The following is a 22398-nucleotide window of genomic DNA, read 5'->3' as shown; positions in this document are numbered from 1 at the left end:
AGCCACAGCCACAATGAATTCAGCCTGGTCTCTGCAAGCAGCCCCCCAGCCCTTCTGGTGCCTGGGAGTGGCACCCACGGGGCCAGGCAGGAGCCCACCTCCCACGCACAGGGCCCAGGGAGGGGATGCATGGCCGAGCAGGGGACTGCTGGCAGCAGGAAAGTGCACGGCGATTGTCCGGAGCTGTGGGGACAGAGAGCTGTGGTGGGATGCAGGTGGCCCTGGACCATTCACGCCAACCTCAGGGGTCCCTGCCCAGCGCAGCAAAAGACTGGAGAGGAGCAAAGCTCCTTTGTCCTGTTCACCCCAGTGCTCCTTCCCCACCAGGGACCCCATCCTCGATGCACGGAGATCCTGCTCCAGCAGCAGCCGTCCCCCTGCCCTGCCTGGCGGGCTCTGCCGGGACCATCCCCGCAGGCAGCCCTGGCAAAACCCACAGCTCCCTCCAGCCCTGGGAGTGTGCTGGGGCGTAAGAGACGTTTTCGCTCCAAGCTGGGGGATTTGCTCCAGGATCAAAGCCAAAGGAGGAGATGTAGGGTGTGGGGAGCCGATAGCAGCTTCCCCTCCCCAAGTCCCATCCCGCTGCACTTGGCCAGCTGCGAGCACAGGCTCCGGCAGCTGCGACGGGGCGGAGGCAGCGGGGAAGATGCGTAAAGCCCTGGTACCTTGTTATTTTTTGGGCAGGGAAGGGAGATAGGAGGGTTTGTAAAGGCAAAAGGTGTGGGGTCAGCATGGGAGCCGAGGAGCTCAGAGGGGATCCTGGGGGTTTGCCGGACCTGCTGGGTTTTGGGAAGTGGCTCTTGGGAAGCACAGAGCAGCCAAGCCGACAGCCCCAAAGTTTCAGCTGGTTTTAATACTGTCAGAGACACCCCAGAGTGGGGCCACCGCTGCCCCCACCGTCCCACCCAGGCTCCCTCGGCACTTGCCAAAGCGAACCTGCCGCCAGCCTGGCCCCACGGCCGCTGTGCATCCCAGCATGCGGGGTAGCATCGCCACCAGCACCGCTGCCCAGACACCCTGCCCGCACTCCTGCTTGCCAGTGCTGTGTCTCATTCATCTCCTACTGCTAATCCTGAGGGCTTGAGCATTGCAAGAGGCTCCCCTCCACCCCACAGAAAGGAAAAAAATCAGGTTACAAAAAGGGTCAGTGGCCTGGCTCTCCACCTACTGCATTTGGGTGATTTAACCACCACTTTTCCCAGCTTTTCTCCACACCCTCATGGCAACGAACCATCTCTCCCCACTACCAGGTGGCAGCCTCTCCAGTCACTGCTTGTCTCCAGGGATGAGGGACCTCCAGGCACCCCAAAGTGCAGTAAGGTGGTGATGGCGGCAATGCTGAGACTTGGAGGACATGGTGCCAGCACCCCCAGAAGGCGAATGGGCAACATCTGCCAAAAAGCCAGCGGTGGTGCCTGCCAGGAGCGTCCAGCGGGTAGAGCTGCCCACGATGGGGACCTGGTGTCTTTGATAGGAGCCATCTCATCACTCCCCTCACACTATGCGGCGCTGACACCGCAGGCAAGGAGACCCGGGGCAAGGGAAAACAGGCAGGGGACAACAGCCGAGCAGGTTTGTCAGAGCCCCTGCCTGCAGCCATGCAGGGAGCAGGAGGGATGGCGGATGCTGTGAGCCTGGGGCACCTGCCCTAAGCCCCCCAAAACCACCAAGCTCCAATGAAGTGCAGGCAGGGAACTGCCACTGGCTGCAGCCTCTCTGCTGGAAGCAGAAGCAAAAAGGGGGAGAAAACTGGTCCCTAGGCTTAGCTAGGAGGATGCAGCCAAGCCTCATTCGTAGGACAGGGTCCCCCAAGGAAGCCTCAGTTGCAGGAGGGGATCCTCCAGCCAAGCCCTGGTTGCAGGAGAGGGTGTCACCCCTGGCTACTGGGGTGAAAGAACAGGAGCCCTCCCCACGACCCACCTGCAAGGGCCCCATAAAGTGCAGTGCTGCAGCCCCAGCGCCAACACGGGGCAGGGGAGCCCTCCCGGCCGCCTCCCGAGTTTGGGGACATGGAGAGGGGTGTGTGAGGTCAGAGCAGGAGCAGGCAGGGGCGGGCAGGGCGCGGGCCGGGTGGCAGGGAAGAGCAGCCCCGTCCTTCCTCCCCGGGCGCCTACTCATCGCAGCCCAGCAGCTCCACGCGCAGGGTGATGCGGTTGTGCCAGGCCACAGGCAGGATGCGGACAAAGCGGGCGTAGAAGGGCACGTCGAACACGTTCTTCTTGTGTGAGTAGTTGTCGCTGTTACCATGGAAGATCTAGGGGGGAAAAGGCGGGTGTCAGCACTGCCAGGACCTCCCCGCCACCGTCCCATCCGTCCCCACAGCAGCATCCCCGAGCCCCGGAAGGTCGGTGCCCGCCTTGCCCTGCCCCACACACCTTGGTGCTGTTTGTCTGGTCATCCCGGTAGAGGGTCCAGGATGTGCCGTTGTCACTGTAGGCCACCTTGTAGGCTGCCACGTATTGGATGTGACCGAAGTCGCGGGCTCCTTGCGTGATGATGCCCGTCACCTTCTTCTGGGTCCGGAGGTCGATCTGGCATGGAAACAAGGCTCGTCGAGGCTCCTTGCAGGAGGCCACCCCAGAGCATCCTGCATGTCCCAGAGGCAGCTGGGATGCACTGACCCTCAGGGGTCAAGAGTGGAGATAACACCGCTCGACCCCCATCCCAATGCCAGAGTGACTAATAAAACACTACCATGAAATTTTGACCCTTTAACACTTGCAGCATCCCTCAAAGCAACCCAAAGCGGGACGAAAACCCTGCCGTCGCAGCTCCCTTCCCTATCGCTGCTGCCTCGACATTTTTTACTGAAAAGGTCAATGTGGGAATGATGGCAAAAAATCTCAATACAAAAAAAATAAAGGATTCCCAGAGGAAATGCATTTCCACTAGGAAGCGATTCTGGCTGAGAAAATATGCAGTTCAGTGCAGTCTGACATTTGGGTTGTAAGTGAGGCGGTTTCTATTCTCTTTACTCTGCCATACTGCGCTACTGCTGCTGGCATCCTACAGGGTAACCCAGCAAACGAGATGAAAGTCTCCTTAATTTAGTTCCTAGCTTATGCTCACCGAGAGCAGTACTAGCCATACGTATAAATCTATATGTGTATATATGAGTATACTTGTAAATCGAGATACATGTACACAAACAGGCAGCCTGCGGTGTGACAGCCCAACTCAGTGTGTCATCCCGACCCCATGAGCAGATGTCTTGATAAGCTGTTTTATTTAGGTCCATGGAGCAGCTGCTTTTAATCATTTCCCAAATAAAAAGCAGGACAAATATCTAAACTGCTTTGTCCCATTATGTCATGAAATCATGTGAAAAGTATAAAAACAGGGGAGGAAAGGAAACTGAGAAGGAAATTTCAAAACTATTTGTTCCCATTCCAGACTGGGAAGAAAAAAAGCAAACCTGATTTTTTTCCTGCAAAACAGAAACATGTTGTTCTGGGCAGCTGGAGGGTTGCAGGACGGTCACCCCAGGCTGGGATGGCACTTCCCAAGGGGGTGATGCAGAATTGGGGTGCTGCAGGCTCGGTGCACCCCACAAGAAGGTCTGCGGAGATGGCACCACCCTGTCCCTACGGGCACCGATGTTTCTGACCCAGAGCTCCAGCATCGCTGTTAAAACTGGTGGCTACAGCCCCATCCTGACCTGCCCCTGCGATCCCAGCTCGAGGAGAGCATTGCTGGGCTGCGTGCCCCACAGCAAGGCTCCGGCTGCACCATTCCGGTGGCTCTGCCCAGCTTCTCCTGCCATGCCCATCCTGCTTCCAGCCACCCCAGTGCAGGAGGTGGCCCTGGGCACAGGAGATGGTCCCAGGCACAGCTGGAGGAGCTTGGGGAGGAGAAATGAAGTTACAGAGAGAGGGCAGCAAAGACCCACCTGCAGCCACTCGGACTGGCCGTTGTGGAGTGCTGTCCAGGCGTTGGTTTTGCCTGTCTTGTCCAGGCGAGCATAATGGGGGTGCCAGGTAAAGGCGTCGATGCCCCAGGTCTTGAAGACACTGGAGGCTGTGATCTGCTGGTCGGAGATCAGGCGGGATTTCATGCCCAGAGGCTCCGAGCAACCTGCCGTGTTGAAATACACTGTAACACAACGGTTTACACAGGCAGTGAAAAGGAAAGAGTCCACGGCACCATCGCAAGCAAAACCCCGCAGCCCCGGCAGGTGCCATCCCCGTGTTCCCACGTTTCCACTGCCCGGAGCGGCAGGCAGGGCCAGGCAGGGAAAGGCTCGGCAAAGGCGCAGCGTCGAAGCTGGTTTGCCTTCTCCCGGGATTTTTAGCTCGCAGCTATTCCCTGGCTCACAGTGCCTCCTGCTGCAGAGACGCACGGACGGCCCCACGACACAGCCCGGCCCGGGAGGACAGACGGCTTCAGCAGGAGGCACAGCAGGATGCTTTCATGGGTGAAAAGAGCAATGCAAAGATATCCCCACTCAAAAGCATGCCTGGCACCGCACCCACACAGTGGCAGGATGCGACCCAAGCCCCCACAGCACCCTGTACCCACGCCGGCATGCAGGTCCTGCTCGGCTGCCGGGGACGTGCCGCAGGGCAGGAATGTGGGAGGCACAGGGAAAGGGCTCAGGCTAATCATGCCTCACGTTTCCCAGAGGACTTTGATCCTCCTGAGCTTTTCAAGCTCTCCGGCAGGAAAAGCAGCCGGTTCACAGCTCAGAAAGGGAGGGGGCACAATAAAAAACCCCGGCTTGGGAAGGTGTTAGCAGTGTGAGAACGCAGCTCGAGCCCAGCTGAGCTGGTGGGATTAACGGCTTGTGCTCCCCACAAGCACCCACGGGTATTTCCAGGCATCACGTAGCCAGCATGAGAAAAACAAGCACTCACAAATTCCCTGTCCCAGGGGATCAAAACGGATACAAGGGGTGATGCCCTGCCTCGTGTCACCCCCTGCCCTGCGGTCCCTGGGGAGGGGAAAGTCACCGACATTTACCGTTCATCTCACAGCCGATGAGTTCAAAGCGCAGCGTGCAAGCACGGCGGCACATCACTGGGTAGATGCGGATGAACTGGGCGGTGATGGGAGGGTTAAACATGTTGGTCTGCATGGTGCCGTAGTCCACATTCCCCTGGAAAACCTGCAACGGCGAGCAGGGTTAAGCGCCCCAGCCCTCCCGCAGCCTTGTGCATAAAATCCCTCCCACTATGGCAACGCTCTCCAAATTGCAACAAGCAGAGAGGTGGCTTGCTTCTTTCTTTTTAACACAATAAATACACTCAGGTCGTGTTTTCATGCATTTTTTCCACCGCTACAGAAACAAGAGAAACTTTTCTTTTTTTAAAGCAAGGCAGATATTCCCAGCCATTCCCTGGATGCTCAAAAAAACAAGCACGAGACACTTGCCATGAAAAACTGAGAGTGGAGAGTGCTGCATTCAGTGACAATTCCTGCTTCAAGAGTGAGATACACTGTTGTCTCATGCTCGGTGTAAACAGAGCACTGAGCTGCGTAAGCCATTCGCTAGCACTTCCAGACCATGCCCAGTTCCCACAGTGTGTCAGTGATAAAGATGTTATCTGAATGACCTAAATAAGTCAGCGCTGCTTCTTTGGTTATGCTTATTACGGTCAATTAAACAGAGCCAGAGAGCGCTGCCCAGCACTGGAACCATCTGTGCCATCTCGCTGCTAGGACAGTTCCCAATGTGGCTTTGACTCAGGTCACAAGCACTTTCCCAAACATGGGGACAGTTTGGGACACAGCTCACAGCCACACCGGCACCCACAAAACCGGTGAGTGGGGGGAGCCGGCGTGGTCCCCGCATAGAGCATCGCAGCCCACCTTGTCTGTGTCCTGCTTCTCGTCCTTGCAGAAGGTGAACTCCCGCCCATCCAGGCTGTAGGCGACCTTGTAGGCACGGACGTACTCCTGCTGTCCCACGCGGCGAGCGCCTTGCGTGATGATCCCACTCAGCCGCATCTTCCGCAGCAGGTTGGCCTGGGGCGGGGAGAGGAGAGTGTGAGTGCCGATGGGGTGCACAGCCCCTGCACCCACCAGCACCGCTGAGCCTGGCTGGGAGGGTGGGCTCGCGCTCAGCATCAGGACCAGGAAAGGGGCTGCCCAGCACGCTGTGACTTCCTCGGGAAGTCCTCCATCCCTCCAGCCTTGCGTCTGAGAGTGGGCAGACAAGGGGGGATCGCCACCTCAAGTCCCCATCTTCCCCCCCAGTGACTATGTCTTCTCAGGCACATCACAAGATGCCCCTGGGTGGCACCTTTCCACAGCAATTTAGCCCTGCCATTGCCACCAGAAGCAGAGAAATCCCACAAAAGCAGCCCAGTAAGACCAGCCGTGGCTACCGGGGCTGCTCACTACACTGGTGATCCCAGTCCTGCCGTGGGTACCTGAATCCAGGGGCTCTTGTCGTAGTTGCTGGAGGTCCAGGCATTGACGATGCCATGGTTGTTGAGGCGGGCAAGCTCTGGCCCCCAGCGCTGGAGGCCGAGGAAGCCGTAGTGGACAGAGGATGCAGAGAGCTGGGCATCAGAGATGGCTCCTCCTTCCATGCCCAGGAGAACAGCACAGCCTGGGGGCACAAGCGAGGGAGGGCAGAGTGGGGACATCAGCACCAAAGAGAGATGGTGACCAAGGAGCAAAACCAGGGGGTCATCTGCCTCTTGTCTGGGGACAGGGCAGGAGATGGAGGTCAGCGCTAGGACCTGCCTGTCCCTCATGTGTTCCCCCCTTCTCAGCCTCCAGCCAAAACCACACCGTCCATCAGCCCCTCTCACAGCACGGAGGTCTGGGGTGTGGGGGAAAGGCTGCTCTGGGGTCACCCTAAAGAGAAGATGGCATCTTCGCGGGGATGCTCCCTCCATCAGGACCAGGCTTGCTGGCACCAAGGGCAACCAGCACACAGGCACCCACATTTGCCCTCCAGATCCCCTAAATCAGCTGGTGAAATCTCTCCTGGGTACGCTGACGATGAGGGACAGGGCAGTAGGGAACAGGGAGGGAAGGGAAATTCTGTACAGTTGGTGCCAGGGACTTACGGACGTGGCAGGTCTTCCCCAAGAATGGAGAAGGACACTTGCAGGTATAGTCACCGTCCAGGTCTAGGCAGGTGCCTCCGTTTTTGCAAGGCTGGGAGTAGCACTCGTTCTTGTCTAGGAGACAGAGCAGGGGGGCTCAGGAGGTGACCCCAGAGACAGTCTCAGGGAGGACACCCCTCATTCGGTGCAGTGAGAAGAGGGGAGAGGCATCCCCTGAGCCAGGGCCATGGCAGGGTCCCTGCTAATACCATGGCACAGGTTGAAGCTCTAACCCAAGAAGCCACCTAAGTCATGTCCGGGCTGACTGCAGCTGCACGGGCGCATTGGGACGCACAGCCACGGCAAGGCTGGGAGCTCGTGTGGAGCAGGCTGAGCCCTGAGGCACCCTTGTCCCATTACTTGAGGTGCCACATCCCCTCCAGAGTCACAGAGCAAGGCTCAGACACAGCCGTATCCTCACACCACAGTCTCTCCCTCCACCCTGCAAGATCCAAACCAGCCCAGAGCCCCTGACAAAGCCCAGTGCCCGACACAGCCACAGCTGCACACAGCCCCTGGTTGTCCCTCCAGTGCTGCCCGGGGGGCCCCACTTAGGGGCTCAGCAGTCCCCCCCGACCCCCCACGTCACTGTACTCACTGTTCTGGCAGTGCACCCCATCATACCCCGCGGGGCACTTGCAGATGTAGTCGGTGAAGACGTCCCCCCGGTTTGGGACCAGCTGGCACTCACCATTGTTATGGCAAGGATTGGGGTGGCAGGGGCCTGGGGAAGGGGAAAGGGGGAAAATGGCTTTAATATGGGCACAGGTGGAGAATAAGAGCATCCATTGGGCTTGCACTCCCCAAAGACATCACATCCCCAAAGACATCACATCCCCCCACAAGCAATGGAGGTCACCACATCCTTGCTTGGATCTCCACTCTACGTGCTCATCAGCAGGGCTGGACCCCAGGACCAGTGGTGCAGGGCTGCACCCCAGGACCAGTGGTACAGGGCTGCAACAAGTGCACAATGCCATGCTGCAATGCTCCTGGACTTCACGGAGCCCCCATGATGGGGTCAGCACCTCACCTTTCTCTGTCTCATTGCAGTCAATCCCAACATAGCCCTCAGGACAGATGCAGAAGAAGGGGGTCTCATTAATCCCGGTCAGGCAGGTGCCCCCATTCTGACAGTGGTTCACCTCGCAGAAGTCACCTGGAAGCAAAGCCACGTGTCACTTCAAGCCATCTCTAAGGAGGGCATCCACCAGAGCCCCGTGGACATGCACAGAGGCATCCCGGCAGGAACTGCTCCCCTGCGGATGCTGAAAGGAGTGGAGCACGCAGCAGAGGCCAGTGCGACCAGCTGCCGGATCCTGCGCAGGACTGCCAGCGTTCAAGAGCGATGGTTAAGACCAGGAGTGTGAGAGAGCAGCCAGAACCTGCCCTGCCCTGGCACATTAAAAAAGGGGATTAACAGAACCTGCACATCAAACCAAAGCCAGAGGAAAGCCAGGTCTTTGGTGCACCAAATGGTTCTGCTGCTCAGCTGGGAAGCAGGGGTGGCCCTACAAAAATCATTGTAGGGGGAGCCCACATGCCTCAGTTCTTAGACACACGTGAGGAAGGAGCACAGGGTCCATCCCTGCATGATGCCTGCCAGAACTCCATTCACTCCGAGCACTCTCTGAGCAGCTCCCACCAGGCAGCCCCAGTCCACAAGCAGGTCCCTCCCAGCAGCTGGTGGGACCGCACCGTCCTTTCCGTCTGTCCATCCACCTCCAGCATCTCCCATGGTATTGGGTTTACGTGGCGAGGTGGTGGTAGCTGGGGGGCTGCAGGACTGGCTTCTGCGAGAAGACACCAGGAACTGCCCCCAGATTAGGGACAGCCAGTCCCAGACAACTCCAAAAGACACCCACTGCTGCCCAAAGCTGAGCCCATCACCAACACTGGTGCTGCCTCTGTGATGATATACGTAAGATAAGGTAAAAAACACTGCACATAAGCTGTGGGAGAGGAGTGAGAAAAATGTGAGAGAAACAGCCCTACAGACACCCTGGATAGAGAAAAAGGAGTGGGAGGAGATCCTCCAGGTGCTGGAGCAGGGATTCCCCTGCAGCCTGTGGTGAATACCAGAGAGAAGCAGGTTGTCCCCCTGCAACCTGTGGAGAAGACCACAGTGAAGCAGGTCGTATGTACCCCTGCAGCCCATGGAGGACCCCACGCCGGAGCAGTCTGTTGCTGATGGGCTGTACCCCACGGAAAAGACCCACACTGGAGCAGTTCATGAAGAGCTGCAGCCCATGAAAAGGACCCACGCTGGAGCTTTTTCATCTTCTTTTCTCCCCCCTGTCGTGCTGAAGAAGGGGAGTGAGGGAGTGGCTGGGTGGGCACCTGGCAGCCAGCTGAGGCCAACCCACTGCACCCATCAACCTTCTGCTCCCCACTGCAGTGCTGAATCAGATTGCAAGAGTCAGGCTGAAATTCCTCCCAGCCTCAATTTATTCTGCCCCAAAAGCTGCAGGATGGCAACACTCTCCATAAACCTAGACCAGGTTCCCACAGATCTGGCTGAAAGCCTCAATAACTCCTCACCAAGCACTGGGACAGCACATCCCTTGATGCCAAGCTCCTCTCTGCCATGCTGCAGGAGTCAGAGCAAGGGCTGAACTCAGGTGGAGACCCAGGAATAACCCCCCACTACCTGCATGCCCTGGAGAAGGTGGAAGTTAATAAGCTGTGGGCTCCCTGCCCGGACCCACACCAAACAACACAGCTCTCATTAGCCTAAGCTGCTACTCAATGAGCTCCTACTCATTAGTCTTTTAATAGCAGTGCTCCTTTGAGTTAATCTTACTCTTCCTGACACTCCACATCTGTAGGGTACGCACTGGTGGCAGACAGGCCAGCATTACATGAAGGTTTCCAAAAAGATGCTGTAGCTCCCTTAGCCCAGCCTCAGGAGGCAGAAAAATTTGGGCACCGGTTCAAGTCACTGCCTGCGCTGCCCAGCCTGTTCTGCATGACCTCATGCTCCATCAATGCGCTGCCATGAGCTACAGCATGGGAGGAGAGAGCTCATGCTGATACGTGGGGATGCCTTCACCCCACGCCCCTCCACAGGTCCCGGGTGCATCCAGCCACCCCATCCCAAGGATCTCTCCCGGCAGCCGGCCAAGGCCCTGCGGACAGAGCTGCTTCTGTTCAGCAGCGGGAGCCAGCTGCTTCCCCAGGCACGGAGCGCCAAGGAACGTGTGCTCCCCGGCATCCGCGTTGCCTCTGACACAGGAGTTTCTGGGGTGGGACACAGCAGCAAAGCAGCAGGGCTCCTCCCAGAGTCGGGACAGGAGGGGTCCCAGTTTTATACTTTAATTATCCCAAGTAACTGGACTCCTTTTTATCCCCTCCCAGGAATAATCCCTTACGTGGTGAATCGCGCTAGCCAGCCCCCTGCCCAGCAGCAAGGCACACAGGTCACATTTTCCACTGTGCAAGTAGTTTTGGATGCTCCTATTTCTCCGCTGTTTCAGGCCTGGTTTCAGAGCAGTTCAGCATCTCCATCCTCCCCACACACATTTTTCTCCAGTCAGGGACGGAGCTGTCACAGGCTGGGCAGTCAGGAACCAAGGCAACAAAGATCAGCCACCACTTTTGGAAATGTTTGCTTATATGAACCCACAGGCTGGCTGGAAGGCAAAAATAACATCCTCCAAAAACTGGGACGGCTCGTCCCAGCAGGGCTGGGGGAGGTCAGGTCAAGCCTGTCTCGGGAGGGCAAAGCAGGCACCTCTCCCCAGGGAGAGCGAGCGCAGACGGGGCCTTCCTCACAGCACACCTTCCTGCTGCCCTTTGTCCCCTGGCCCAGAGCCTGCACTTGGCCTTTGCTCCCCTTTTCCCTGGTCTCTCCCATCCCTTTCAGAGTCACCCACCCGGGATGTGACCCACAGAGTAACGATGAAGCTGCTTCTCCCTGGGGTTCCCCTGGCCAGGTCTGCCGTGTGCGCTGTGCCAGGCGGTCCCAGACAAGCTGTTTACATCGCAGGCATGGTTATCTAACCCTGAAAACACGGGACAGCCCGGCTGAGCTATTCCCGGCTCCGGAGCAAGGACGGGGTTGCAGTCCTGAACTCGTCTGATCCTGCAGCGGCAGCCCTGGGGGCTGTGCACCCTCTCACTCACCACCCCTGCACCCCGCACACGGCAGCCCGGACCCTCTCACCCTGCACCCTAGATCCTCTCGCCCTGCACCCCGGGTCCCCTAAACCTCGGGCTCCCCAGCACCCCGGATCCCTTGCACCTCGGGCTCCCCTGCACCCCGGATCCTCTGCACGCTGGACAACCCTGCACCCAGGATCCCCTGCACTCTGGATCCCTTGCACCCCCGATCCCCTGCAGCTCGGGCTCCCCTGCACCCCGGATTCCCTGCATCCCGGCTCCCCATCACCTCGGGCTCCCTGGCACCTCTGATCCCTGGCACCCCTGATCCCCGGCACCCCGGGCTCCCTGGCACCCCTGATCCCCTGCACCCCTGATCACTGGTTCCCCGGGACCCCGGCACTCACCGGCCACAGCCAGCAGCAGCGAGAGCCCCAGCCCCAGAAACAGCAGCGCCCGCCACGGCCTCGCCGCCTCCATGCTGCGTCCCGAGCCGCAGGGAGCCGCGCCGAGCCGCGCCGAGCCGCGCCGAGCCGCACCGAGCCGCACCGAGCTGCGCCGCTCCGCTCCGCCGCGGGGCTCGAGGCGGGGAGTGACTCAGCCCGGCCCGGCGCGGCCCCACGTGCTCCGCCCCCGGGGCGGGGACCGGCCCCGCCGCGCCGGGCAGGGGGTGACCCGCGGGTCGCCCCCCCCCCCCGCCGGAGAGCCCCCGCCGGGGAGCGGGACGGGGCTGCGGGCTGGGGAGGGAGTGGGGGTGCGGGCAGCAGGGGGGGTTGCAGGCAGCACGGGGGCGTACCTTGGGGTTCAGGGTGCAGGCAGGTAGCAGGAGGGCAAGAGGCAGGGTTGGGAGACTGGCCTGGAATCGAAGATGCTTAATTAGCGGCTTGGAGGGGAGAGCTGATGATGCTCTGGGTGCGGGGGTCCACCAGCTCAACCCACGCCAGACCTTGGCTCTTGGGTGGCTGCTGGGGTCTCCTGAGCCTGGCAGTGCCCACGGCTCCCGGCCCTGGCTGGCAGGCAGAGGGGTGCAGAGCTGGACCGGGATGCACTGGGGGCTGCCAGCACTTGGCAGGAGGAAGAGCTGCTTTGCAGCACAAACTCCCTTTTCTCTCCCTGGGTGGGGTGAAAGCTGGAGAGGGCTTCCCCTCCACTGGGACAGGGCATGCGGGAGCACCCTGTGCCACCCTTGGCACCTGGCGTGCCAGCAGCACAGGGTTTTCCCAAGCTCCTCCTAACCAGCATCAAGGAAAAAAGCCTGCAGCCAGGTCAGGTGTGCACAGGAAAAGGGTTGAGGGGGACAACAGCTCTCTGCCGAAAGCACCGCACCACAGGTCTGTTGGTTCAGCCAAAAACAAGCTCCTCTTTGAGCTGTGCCCGGCCCTCAGGGGCTGGAAAAGCCCAGCCGTGCTCTCAAGAGGAGCTGGTGCCAGAGCTCTGCCCTGGAAGGCAGAAACCGTTGGGCTAAAGTGCATTCAGGCTAAATTCATATTCAGCAGTAAACGCCTTAGAAGAGGGTACAGGGAACTGCACAGTGTGGGAATGTGCTGGATCATTTGCCCCCGCACTGGAAATCCACTCCTAAGCCCTCCTAAACACAAAGCTGATTTTATCTCTTCTTGCAAAACCCTCCATTTCAGCATTAACTAACCCACCTCAGACACTCTGGCTGCTGATATTTACATGTTGATTCTACCCGAGTGTTGCTACATTTTTGGCTTTGGCAATGCAGCCACTTCAGCCAGCAGCGAGCCGGGCAGCACAGCCGTGTGCCATGCACTTTGACCAGTCTTTCCACCTCATTTTCCATCTCCACTCCAGCATCCAGCTACTGCGGTCAACCAGTGCCCGTGAGGGCACCCAGGCTGGGAGTGACACCCCAGGGACAGGCCCGCCGGCAGGTCCAGCTGCTCCAGCATGCTGGTGATTTGGCTGTTGGTGGCATTGCCAGAGCACCAGGGCGTGAGGAATGCAGGGAGCCAGGCGTGTATTCCCCACCCAGCCGCACCACCCTCGCTGGTGGTGTTTCCTTCAATTAATACCAATGTGAAGGAAATTCCAGGCAGAGTGTAACTCCAGCATAGGGAGAAACAGCGGCTGGAAAGGAGGGAGCAGACAAGACACAGTACTTGCTTTCGAATAACCCTTCAACCTCAGGGTAATTACTGCTGTGGTGTTCAGAGGAAAACAAGGTCAGGAGGAGGAGAGCACAGGGCAAGATTCCCAGGCCTGTGCACAGGCAACTAGGACAAGGGTGTTTGTTCTGCCTCTTGAGGGGCTACTGCTTGGATTGGTCTTGGAGAGGATGCAAGACCCAGAGGGAGCTGCAGAAAAATCAGCAGCCTCTCTAAAAATAGAAAGCAAAATGTTTTGCTTCTGTCCCTGGGGGCAGAAATGCCGATGTCCCGAGGAACGTGCATGGGAAAGGATATTAAAAAGCGAGTGGTGGAAGCCAGACGGAGCTATGCTCTCCATAGGGATGGCACTTCCTGGAGGCATCAGTGGCTCTTCGGAGATCTGCGATGGAGCGGGGGATCCTAATGAGAATTCAGGGCTGGGAAGAGGCTGTGCTGTCCCAGTTGAAAGAGGGAAGCTCCAGCCATGGGAGATACAGAAGAGAGAGGAGCAACCTGTCAAGGACAGGGAAGCAGTGAGGAATGGAGACAGCCCCCACAGACGTACACCACACCCCGGGTTCATATAGCTGCCAAGTTTTCGCAAGGGATGGCTCTACTTGAAAGAGTTGGGTAGGTCGAAGGTCAGGCATAATTTCACTCCCTTCTGCAGGGACTACTTAGGCCTTGTTATAGCAGGATTTACCACTGGGTTTGGTTTCTTCTGCATGGTGATCTGCCAGGCTTTGCTATGCCGTAACCCTTTCTGAGCCATGCAGATAGTCAACATCCTGGTTCCCGTAGCTGAGGTGATAAAGAGGAAAATAGGTGATAGGGCTGCATGTTTCTCTGATGCAATTGTCTTTATTTCCAAGCTTTTACAAAGGTGTTTTCCCATGAACAAGGGAGGCAAACAATACACAGCCTGCCCCTTGCTCAAGCAAAAAGCCCCCATCCGCCATAAAACCAGCCAAAGTGCGTCTCATGGCGAATGCATTTGCCGTGATGTCTCTGGTATCACCCCAGTTTCGTGTTCCTCCCCTCTACTCCCTCTCAGATACTCACCTCTGACCCACGGCATCTCTCCCCCTGCCATCAGATAGCAATGACACCCCCTCACTCCCCACAAAGTCCCGTTGTTCGGCCCTTGCATGGACCTTTTTTTGGGTGGCAGCCCCTATTGTTTCAGCTATCTGTTCTATAAAGGAGTTCAGTGGCTTAGGTTTATCTCAAAAGAAAGGCAGCCGTTACACCCTGGAGGGATTCCCCACCTGAAACACTCCCACAACACTCCCTGCAACATGGTTTTCCTCCCTCACTCCAGCACCGAGGACCCAAAAAAAACCCTGGCAGAGGTATCCAGCCCCATCCCTCATGGGCACAGCTCTTTCCTAGAGCCTGAAGTGGTTCAGGCCACAGCACAGGTCCTGGGAAGGTTTGTGGGATCAAGCCCCCTGTCCTGCCACACATGGCTGCCACTCCGAGCGGCAAGGAGAAGCAATCTGTGGCTCCATCGCAGAGGATTAAGCCCCAGTCTGCTCCTAATCCCTCTAACAGGATAACCAAGTGCTCAGTGCCAGCATCTCTAAGCTCCTGCAGCCCTGGCCGGTGTCAGCGCCTGCCAGTGTGCCAGCACATGGTTTCCGACGGCTGCAGAAAACATCCACTGGCCGGGACAATCCTTGCATGTGGCTCAACTTCTCTGTTTATTTTCTAGAGAAAAAAAAGCTTTCCACACTCTCTGCCCTTTCCACCAAAAGGGTGACAGTTTCTTTAAGCTCAGGCTTTACTTTTAAGGATGCTAATGTTTAAGTCCCAGGAGTTTCAGGACTCTGCGAAGAAACCTAGACACAGAATAGCCTCAGGGCATGAAAAGCTCTGTACAGTTACCGAGTGCCCCTCAGGGTACCTAAAACTTTGAGATTTAAAAGGAAGGAGGCAAAGGGCAGCACCATCCCCCAGTTTTGCTCCATTCCCACTGCTGATCATGTCAGAGCTCAGATGAGATCCTGGCCAGTTTAACTTCAAGTCCTTTGCTTTAACCTCAATAAACAAGATTATATCCAGCTTAGAGCTGGTATGTCTGCGTAAGGTGCTTAATATAAGCACCTTTATGTAACCCCCTTCTCTGAATTGGAGTGCTTTGCAGTCTTTAAGGATTTATCCATGCATATCTCCAACAGAAAAGGTGTTGCCTTCATCTTCATTTGACAGATGGGAAAACAAGGGCTGGAGGGGCTTGAGGGAAGGACATGTCTCCCTGTATTTTGTCCATCTAAGATGCAGGCACGCAGGTTTGGCCTCTTACACACACCTCCTCGCAGCCAGTGGTAACAGCAGCACTTCTAAAGGTCATTCGTATCTGCTACAGGAGGAATCACCCTGGGAAACAGCTGTCTCCTCACTGATGATGGATCAGCACTGACCACTGGCCAGGACTAAACCCCTGCGTGGTGGTGGCGGTGGTTCCCTGTGGTGCCCGTTTCAGGAGGACTGCCCAGGATAGACGGAGCAGAGCCCACATCCCAGAGTCCTTGCCCCTCTCTAGCCTGTGGGTTGAAAGCACCCACCCGGTAACATGAACTGACACTCTGTGGTACGTCGTGATGCACAATCGAAACCGCTTGTGGATTAGCAGTGTGAGTGGCCTGACTGTGCCCCAACACCGAGCAGATGCCATAGGCAGATAAGCTGTGGCTCTTTTGTTCTTTTTTCAGGAAGCTTTTGGCAAGCTCCTGCCATGACACAAAGCACTAAACTGTGTACTTGATAACTTTATCATTGAGGTTCCTCTGATAACTCAGGTTTCTGTGGTAAGGGACAGATCCTTGTCCTGTTATCACACTCACAAGACCCCTCCTAACTCGGGCCATCACTGTGGTGCGTGTGCTTCTGACATACGCTTGATGGAAGGTCCTCCAAGACTTGTAGGGCTCAAGGCAAGTTTGCAGCCTGATTAAACATCAGGGGCCTGATGGCGCTAATGCTGTATGAATATGTAACAACACTAATGAACTCTAATGAGCTGGGCCACGGGGTTTGCAAGGAGCCCAGAACCTGTCTTACCGGCTGGTGAGGAAGAGGCAGTTTGCTCATTACAGCACGCTCCCCTCCCACCCATCTGTGCTGGGGAGAGGCTCTGCCCAGGCCAGGGCCTCATTAATTTGTGAAGTTGCCTTTTGATCTCTGTATCTCAGAGCGTAATGAGAAGGTTTGAACTCTGCCCGTCCCCCCCTCTCTGTGTCTACCATTTGCTCTGCTCCCCAAGAGCCTGGCAGGCAAGGGGAGATCTGCCACAGCTCAGGGACTTTTTTCTTCCTGAAGAGAGGCATATTTGGGGCCTTTTAAGATACATTTCAGTAGCCACATCTATGGCTGGTTGTAGCAGGAAAGCACAAGTCCCTGCACACCTCCCTGTCTCTTGCACAGATGCCCGACCCCGTGGGGGCATCCAGGGTGATAACATCTCAAAGATGACTCCTTATTCTCTCCATTCCCGCAGCCCAAAGGGGCTCTCAGAGGCCACCTGGAGCCAGTCGTGCTCCTGTGTAGGGTGGCTGGCACACTGTTGGCACACTGCTGGCACACCAGTTGAAGGTCCTTCGCCTCTTCCTGCCCCTTGGGCTGCAGCCTCCAGAGCCGCAGCAGAAACCATGGCAGGAGCTCGTCTGGCACCACAGTCCATGTCCAGGAGAGCCGGCTCAGCCGCTCAGTTACTCCTCTCCCATGACTCCTTTCCTCAAAAGGGAATGAAAACAAGCTCCAAACCAGACATGTGTCCTCAATGAAACCCATCTGTGAGAGCCACAGCCACGGCCCCACCGGGGCTGTTGCCTGGTCAGGGCGTCCAGACCCACCATGGAGGAGCGCACGTAGCCAGCCCCGGGGGCAGCACGCACCCAAGGGGACATGAAGCTGGAGCAGGGGACACCGCGGGACTGCCAGGGCAGCTGTGTCCTCCCCAAGTGCTCTGCCTGGGGCCATGCTACCTCCTGTCTGAGCAGCAAAAACAGCTCCCAGGCAAGAAGCCAGCTGATAGCTCTGCGCATCCACAGACGTCTCCATATAGTTTCCATACTCTCCGTTTGGAGCTGTGAAGACGTCCTTAGCAGGAACAAGTGTCCTGAGGGACAGGGGTATCCACCCATCCCCTGACTGCTTCACAAATTTCTGCCAAAGGAGATTTCCTAGAGCTTAGTTTCGTGTCAGACCCTTGTAAAATCTGCCAAGTGTTTCTCACTCCCTGCTGGGAAGTTTATACTAACATGTTTTTAAGACATCCATTCTGTTAGTCATACCCCGTATGTCCTCTGCAATTATCCCTTCTTCTTGGTGGGATCTCCCACCACACCAATTACCATGTCCAGCCTCCATCAGAGCCTTTATTGCAGCATGAACTGATTTGCCTTCTGCGATTAACCTCCCTACAGGCTTTTTCACATTTCATTGTTCCCTCTCACCTCCTTGTCCTGCCCTACAGCGCAGTTGATACTGGATGCAAATCCCACCTATTCTGCATCCTCCCAGTGGCTCTTGGAGAGTTAAACAGCCCCAGCTCCAGTACTGAGTCCCCACTTGTCCCCAGCTGGCAATGGGCTGCTGCCCTGACAGGCCCCCCGTAAAACAATTGGTTCTCGTTGGAGACATCCAGGGTAGATACAGTGAGTAAAAACATGCAATTTTCACAGCCCCTCTTAACTCTTAATGGGGCTCTGCATCCTCCTGGAGCATTCCCTTTGGTCCATGTTCTGGGACAGATTTGTTTGTGCCTCCTGGAGATGTTCCCCAGGGACCTACGGACGTAGCCCCAGCCCCTCCTTCGGTGCACATGGTGGGGCCAGGGCAGTTATTAGGGGCTTGTGTGGTAACCCGTGTCCAGTTTAGGATGCTCCCTTCCAGTCCTTGCTATCCCACCTCAGGCTCAAGGTGGAAAACAGGAGGGAAGTCACCTACATCAAGACCTGATGTGGCTCATTTCTGCGAGCCGGGCTGGCTTTATGGGCCCACCACGCTGTACAGTCGCTGCTCACCTAAAAGAACACCTATGACCCAGAGGAAGGTGCAGTCCCTTTTGGGTAGCTGTGAAACAGGGCTCCTTTCCAGTCTTCCTCCTCCTTTGTCATGTCTGCTTCTTCTCACTTTTGGTAGGTTGTCCTCTGGAAGACCTAGGAATGTAAGAAAACATCTACCTGTGCTTTCTCCTTTTCTAGCTACACCTGCACATTTGCCTCACCTGCTGCAGGCAGCCAGACAGAGCAGATTTGCCAGAAGTGAGGACAGTGACCCCACAACCGCAGCTTCGGGGTGGCAGGGCTGTGTTTTGCAGAGCACGTGCAGCCCCACGCAGAAGGCACGTTCACTCTGGCTGCCTGTGGTTAGCTGGCAGGCTTTGCAGGCAGCACTGATCTGCTCAGAGAGCTGCTTGTTTGGAAGCATGTTGTGTTTTTGCCTGGTCTTGCAGCTGCCTGTCAGCTGCTGTACAAACACAGCCCTGTCTCCCGTGCTCCCCTTTGCCTGTGTTGTCTCTCCTCAGCTCTGGTCTTTGCTGGGCTCAGGATTAGCCACACCTCAGCTGGGTAAACAGGAACTGATCTTGCCCCATCAGCCAGGGGCTTTTCAGCCTCAGCCACTGCGAACAAGAATTGCTCCTTGATTTTTCTCCCAAGCAAATCTCCCTTTTTATCATTCAGCAGGTCTGAAGCCCCTAATTGGACACAGCAGCTGATGTGATCCCCTGCACTTGTTTCATCTGCTATTTTCTTTCTTTATGCTTCTATTTTCTGTCTTTGTTCTTCTGTTCTCTGGGTTTGTTCCTTATCTTCTGATCTGTTCCTCATATTCTTACGCCTTTTCCCCACTCCTGTCTCTGTCCCCTCCTTTTTGCTTTTTCACCGATCTGAGGAAACCCACCCTTTCTGTATGTCACGTTCTGGGTGCTAACTAATGAGCTAGACAGGGCTGATATTTTAGTCTTTAAAAACCTTGGAGGTTGTTAGTAACTACAGTCAGCACCTTGGTCTTCACGTCAGCTCAAAGGCAGTGTTTCCTGCAAAGCTTTACCTGCCTTTGAAGGGATGCTGAGCAGGGAGGGAGGAGGACACCCATTCCCTGCAGCACAGCACCCTCTAGCCTCTGTCGGGGCAGCAGCTCTCTGCTGATCTGGAAGGAGGACCTCCACCACCATCATTCAGCCATGCATCCTCCCAGTCCTGCAACGCTCTCTACTTGTCCAGCCCTGTGTAACTCCAGCAAAATCCTCCTGCGGCATTACTGCCAAATCCAAGGATGGATTTCATGGGAACTTTGGGAATCAGGATCTGAAAGCTGGTCTGTTCTGAGCAGATGTGTGGTAAATCAGACATTATTTCCAAAAGGCTGAGACACCGGCTTTGCAAGGTGGAGCCCGCAGTGAGCCAAGGTGGTGTCAGCCCAGAGAAGTGATCATTACACAGCGTCAGCAACACTGTTTATTTCCTCCAGCCCATGTAATAATTTAACTTGGTGGTGGTACAGGAGGGTTTTCAAAAGGGTAGTGCTGCTCCTGCAAAGCCAGGTGAGGTTAGCTGGGGGAGTGGCGTGGGGTCAGTAATGGCAATAGCTCTGCAGTGGCTGTATTTTCTTGGGAGGCTGATCTGCAGCCTGCCAGGTCCTTGTGCGTGGAAGAAGGTGGTCACCCCCAGCCTACCTCTGGACGTGGCAGCAGACCTTCCCCACCTGGCTGTGATTGCCAGTGCATCTCCAGGAAAGCATCTGGCAGATGGGGATGCTTGGGATTAGCCCTTTATCCCACCCACCCCATGCTCCTTGCTGCTTCCTCCCCATCTGCCTGCCCCCAAACCATACTCCTGTGTTCCCCACCAGCCTCACGCACAACCCACATCCCCACACCAGCATCAAGCCTGTTTCCGCTCATCCTTGCTTTCCCTCTATACATCCAGGAAACAGAGCTCTGGCTCTCTGCACCCTAACACCCTCACCTTTTCTGCCAAATCACAACCATAACCATTTCCTTCATACTCACCCTCCTCCAAACACAGTTGTGCGCTCCCTACCTCTCAGACCTATCCCCATTCCCACTATTTTGGCATGAAGCAGTAGCTTTCGCCTCCACTCACTTTATTTCCATAAATATTACTCTCTAGCAAGAGTCTCTTCCCCATCCCTTAGGCAATCTTAAAATTTGGATTTTTACAGGGGACTGATAATCCCACTGTTCATTTCACTAAGTATTTCAGTTTGCAGGATTGCAACCCCTCAACCTCCTCATGCGCCACTACTTCTATGGCAACTTTTCCAGAGAAAGTATTTCACAAGCAGCCACTGAAAAAAATGTGGCTTTAGCAGTCTCTCTCGCTGGCTTTCTGAGGCTGGATAATCATAGTCTTTCCAAACTCCAACCTCAGGAACATAGCATAATGGCAAATGTCAGACAGACCACTCAGAATTAAACAGAAGACAAATAGTTTCTTTTATTCAGTATGACATCTTGGAAACACTCCAGAAGCTCATACATCCTTCTGGCTTTACTATATTCATTTGTTCTGATCTATCCTGCTTCCCACCAGAGATACCTCCTCTCCCTGCTCTCACTGCCTGCCAGATATCTGCTCCTCTCATGCAGCCTCCCCTGCACGTAACCCCCCTACCTGTGCAGGTGGCTTTAGGGACAGGTGCCACACCAAAGCACCGCTTGGCTCCTGCAGCTGTGTATTGATTTATCAAAATGTGTGATGAAGGGGCAGAAATGGCTGCGAGTGAACAAGAGGTGGCATTGGAGGTGGCTGCAGGGAACAGGTCTGCTCAGCCTGGCAGTTTTTGGTGCAGGAGGTAGGAATTTCACCTAACCGGACTCCTTGGAAAATTCAGGAGTGTTGTGGCACAGATTCATCTGAGAGAGATACAGATGGTTCCTTCCCCTAGAGCACTGAGGCTGCTTGAGGAACCGGGCAGTGTTCAGGTGCCATGGAGCATCCAGAAGCAGGACACAGGGGCACTGCTGATGCTGGGAGCGGTTTTCAAAATCTCTTCCTCCAGCCAGCAGCTGTGGCTGGATGTGGGGTAAAAGGAGTGAGCTGGCTGTCGGGAATTCATGGACAGAAGCGGGGGAGCACAGCCTGGTAAAGTGCTCAGCTCAGTGGCATTTCTCTTTTGGCCTAAAGAATTTGGGAATGCAATAGCCCGTCTGCTCTGAAATGATCAGTGAAGCTCCCTGTATTAGCAGTCAGAGCCCTCGTGGGTTTGGTAGAAAAACGGGGAAAAAAAAGAGTCAGAAAGACTCTAGCAACTGCCTTCAGCCATAAGAAGAGACCAGAGCCTCTGGTTTACAGGGCACAGAAAGGTGGACAGCAGGAACCCAGTAGGGCTGAGGTTAGTCAGTTAAGTTCTATAATTAGGAAATAAATAGCGTGCTAAATAAACCCAGAGCAGAAGCTTTTGAGGAGTGTGACAGAGCTGGAAGTTGGCAAGGCGCAGCTGAATGAGAATGTGATGGAAAAATACTGAGCAGGTGGGCCACGTGCCACCTCCCCGGCTCCGGTTTGTATGATGCAGCCGTTCTCCCATCCCTGGCACTTGTCTCCTTAAGTTGTCAGCTCCTCAGGACAGAGGCTGGTCTATTTAGAGATCTGCAAAGTGCCCATTACGCTTTTAGACACCATTTTCAGAAAATACGTAAGAGTCCAAAGAGCACTGCACATCCAGATCCAACAGGCTCTCAAACAGCACGGCTCTGCAGCCTGCAAGCCAATGCCTCGCTGGCACTGCAGGGAAGGCAGAGCAGGCGAAGAGGAAAAAGCATTGCCTTTATTTCCATCTGCAAAGCTTTTTTGTGCTCACATGTCACTGACAGGCACCTCGCTTATTTTTCAGCTGGCAATCAAACCCTGTCATAAGAGATGTTTTCCTTTTTGCTCCTGCTGCACTGGCAGAGATCAACACCCTGACGTTTCCTCCAGCAAAAAGGTTTCCTCAGAGGTGCAAAGTCCCTGGGAGTCCTTCAGCGCACGGCCAGTTTGCTGAGCAGGAGAAAAGCTGGGTGAGGGGAAATGAAGCAGAAAAAGAGATTCATGTGGCAGCAACAGCCAAAAGACAGAGGGATACGAAGAACAAAAGGTGACTGTCACCACGAT

The 22398-nt window shown here is 55.9% G+C and overlaps 1 protein-coding gene across 4 annotated transcripts; it reads right to left on the bottom strand.

Moving 5' to 3' along the window:
• Nucleotides 1-834: 834 nt before the first annotated feature.
• MFGE8 (milk fat globule EGF and factor V/VIII domain containing) lies at nucleotides 835-11753 on the bottom strand. Of its 4 annotated transcripts, none has more exons than XM_054836998.1 (10): nucleotides 11567-11753; nucleotides 8092-8217; nucleotides 7657-7782; nucleotides 7020-7133; nucleotides 6372-6553; nucleotides 5809-5964; nucleotides 4960-5104; nucleotides 3890-4092; nucleotides 2376-2531; nucleotides 835-2254 (listed from the first exon to the last, which is right to left on the bottom strand). In XM_054836998.1, exons 1-10 carry the CDS (start codon nucleotides 11637-11639, stop codon nucleotides 2111-2113), a joined length of 1425 nt encoding a protein of 474 aa, XP_054692973.1. In that variant the 5' UTR covers nucleotides 11640-11753; the 3' UTR covers nucleotides 835-2110. The 4 variants fall into 4 exon arrangements, with proteins under 4 accessions (XP_054692973.1, XP_054692974.1, XP_054692975.1 ...); XM_054836999.1 differs by having other exon boundaries at nucleotides 3890-4074; XM_054837000.1 differs by lacking the exon at nucleotides 7020-7133 and having other exon boundaries at nucleotides 11567-11747.
• Nucleotides 11754-22398: the final 10645 nt, after the last annotated feature.

Source organism: Grus americana, chromosome 10, assembly GCF_028858705.1.
Source record: "Grus americana isolate bGruAme1 chromosome 10, bGruAme1.mat, whole genome shotgun sequence".
In the NCBI taxonomy this organism is placed as follows: domain Eukaryota; kingdom Metazoa; phylum Chordata; class Aves; order Gruiformes; family Gruidae; genus Grus; species Grus americana.
Note: the sequence above shows the minus strand (reverse complement) of the source record. Positions and strands in the feature narration are given on the sequence as shown.

Bases quoted from the DNA above. Each gene is read 5' to 3' on its own strand.
- MFGE8 (XM_054836998.1), bottom strand. From the start codon at position 11,639: ATGGAGGCGGCGAGGCCGTGGCGGGCGCTGCTGTTTCTGGGGCTGGGG. The intron at 6,554-7,019 runs GTAAGTCCCTGG...TTGTGCCCCCAG, and splicing joins GGGGAAGACCTGCCACGTCC to GCTGTGCTGTTCTCCTGGGC. The intron at 5,965-6,371 runs GTACCCACGGCA...TCCCCGCCCCAG, and splicing joins ACAAGAGCCCCTGGATTCAG to GCCAACCTGCTGCGGAAGAT.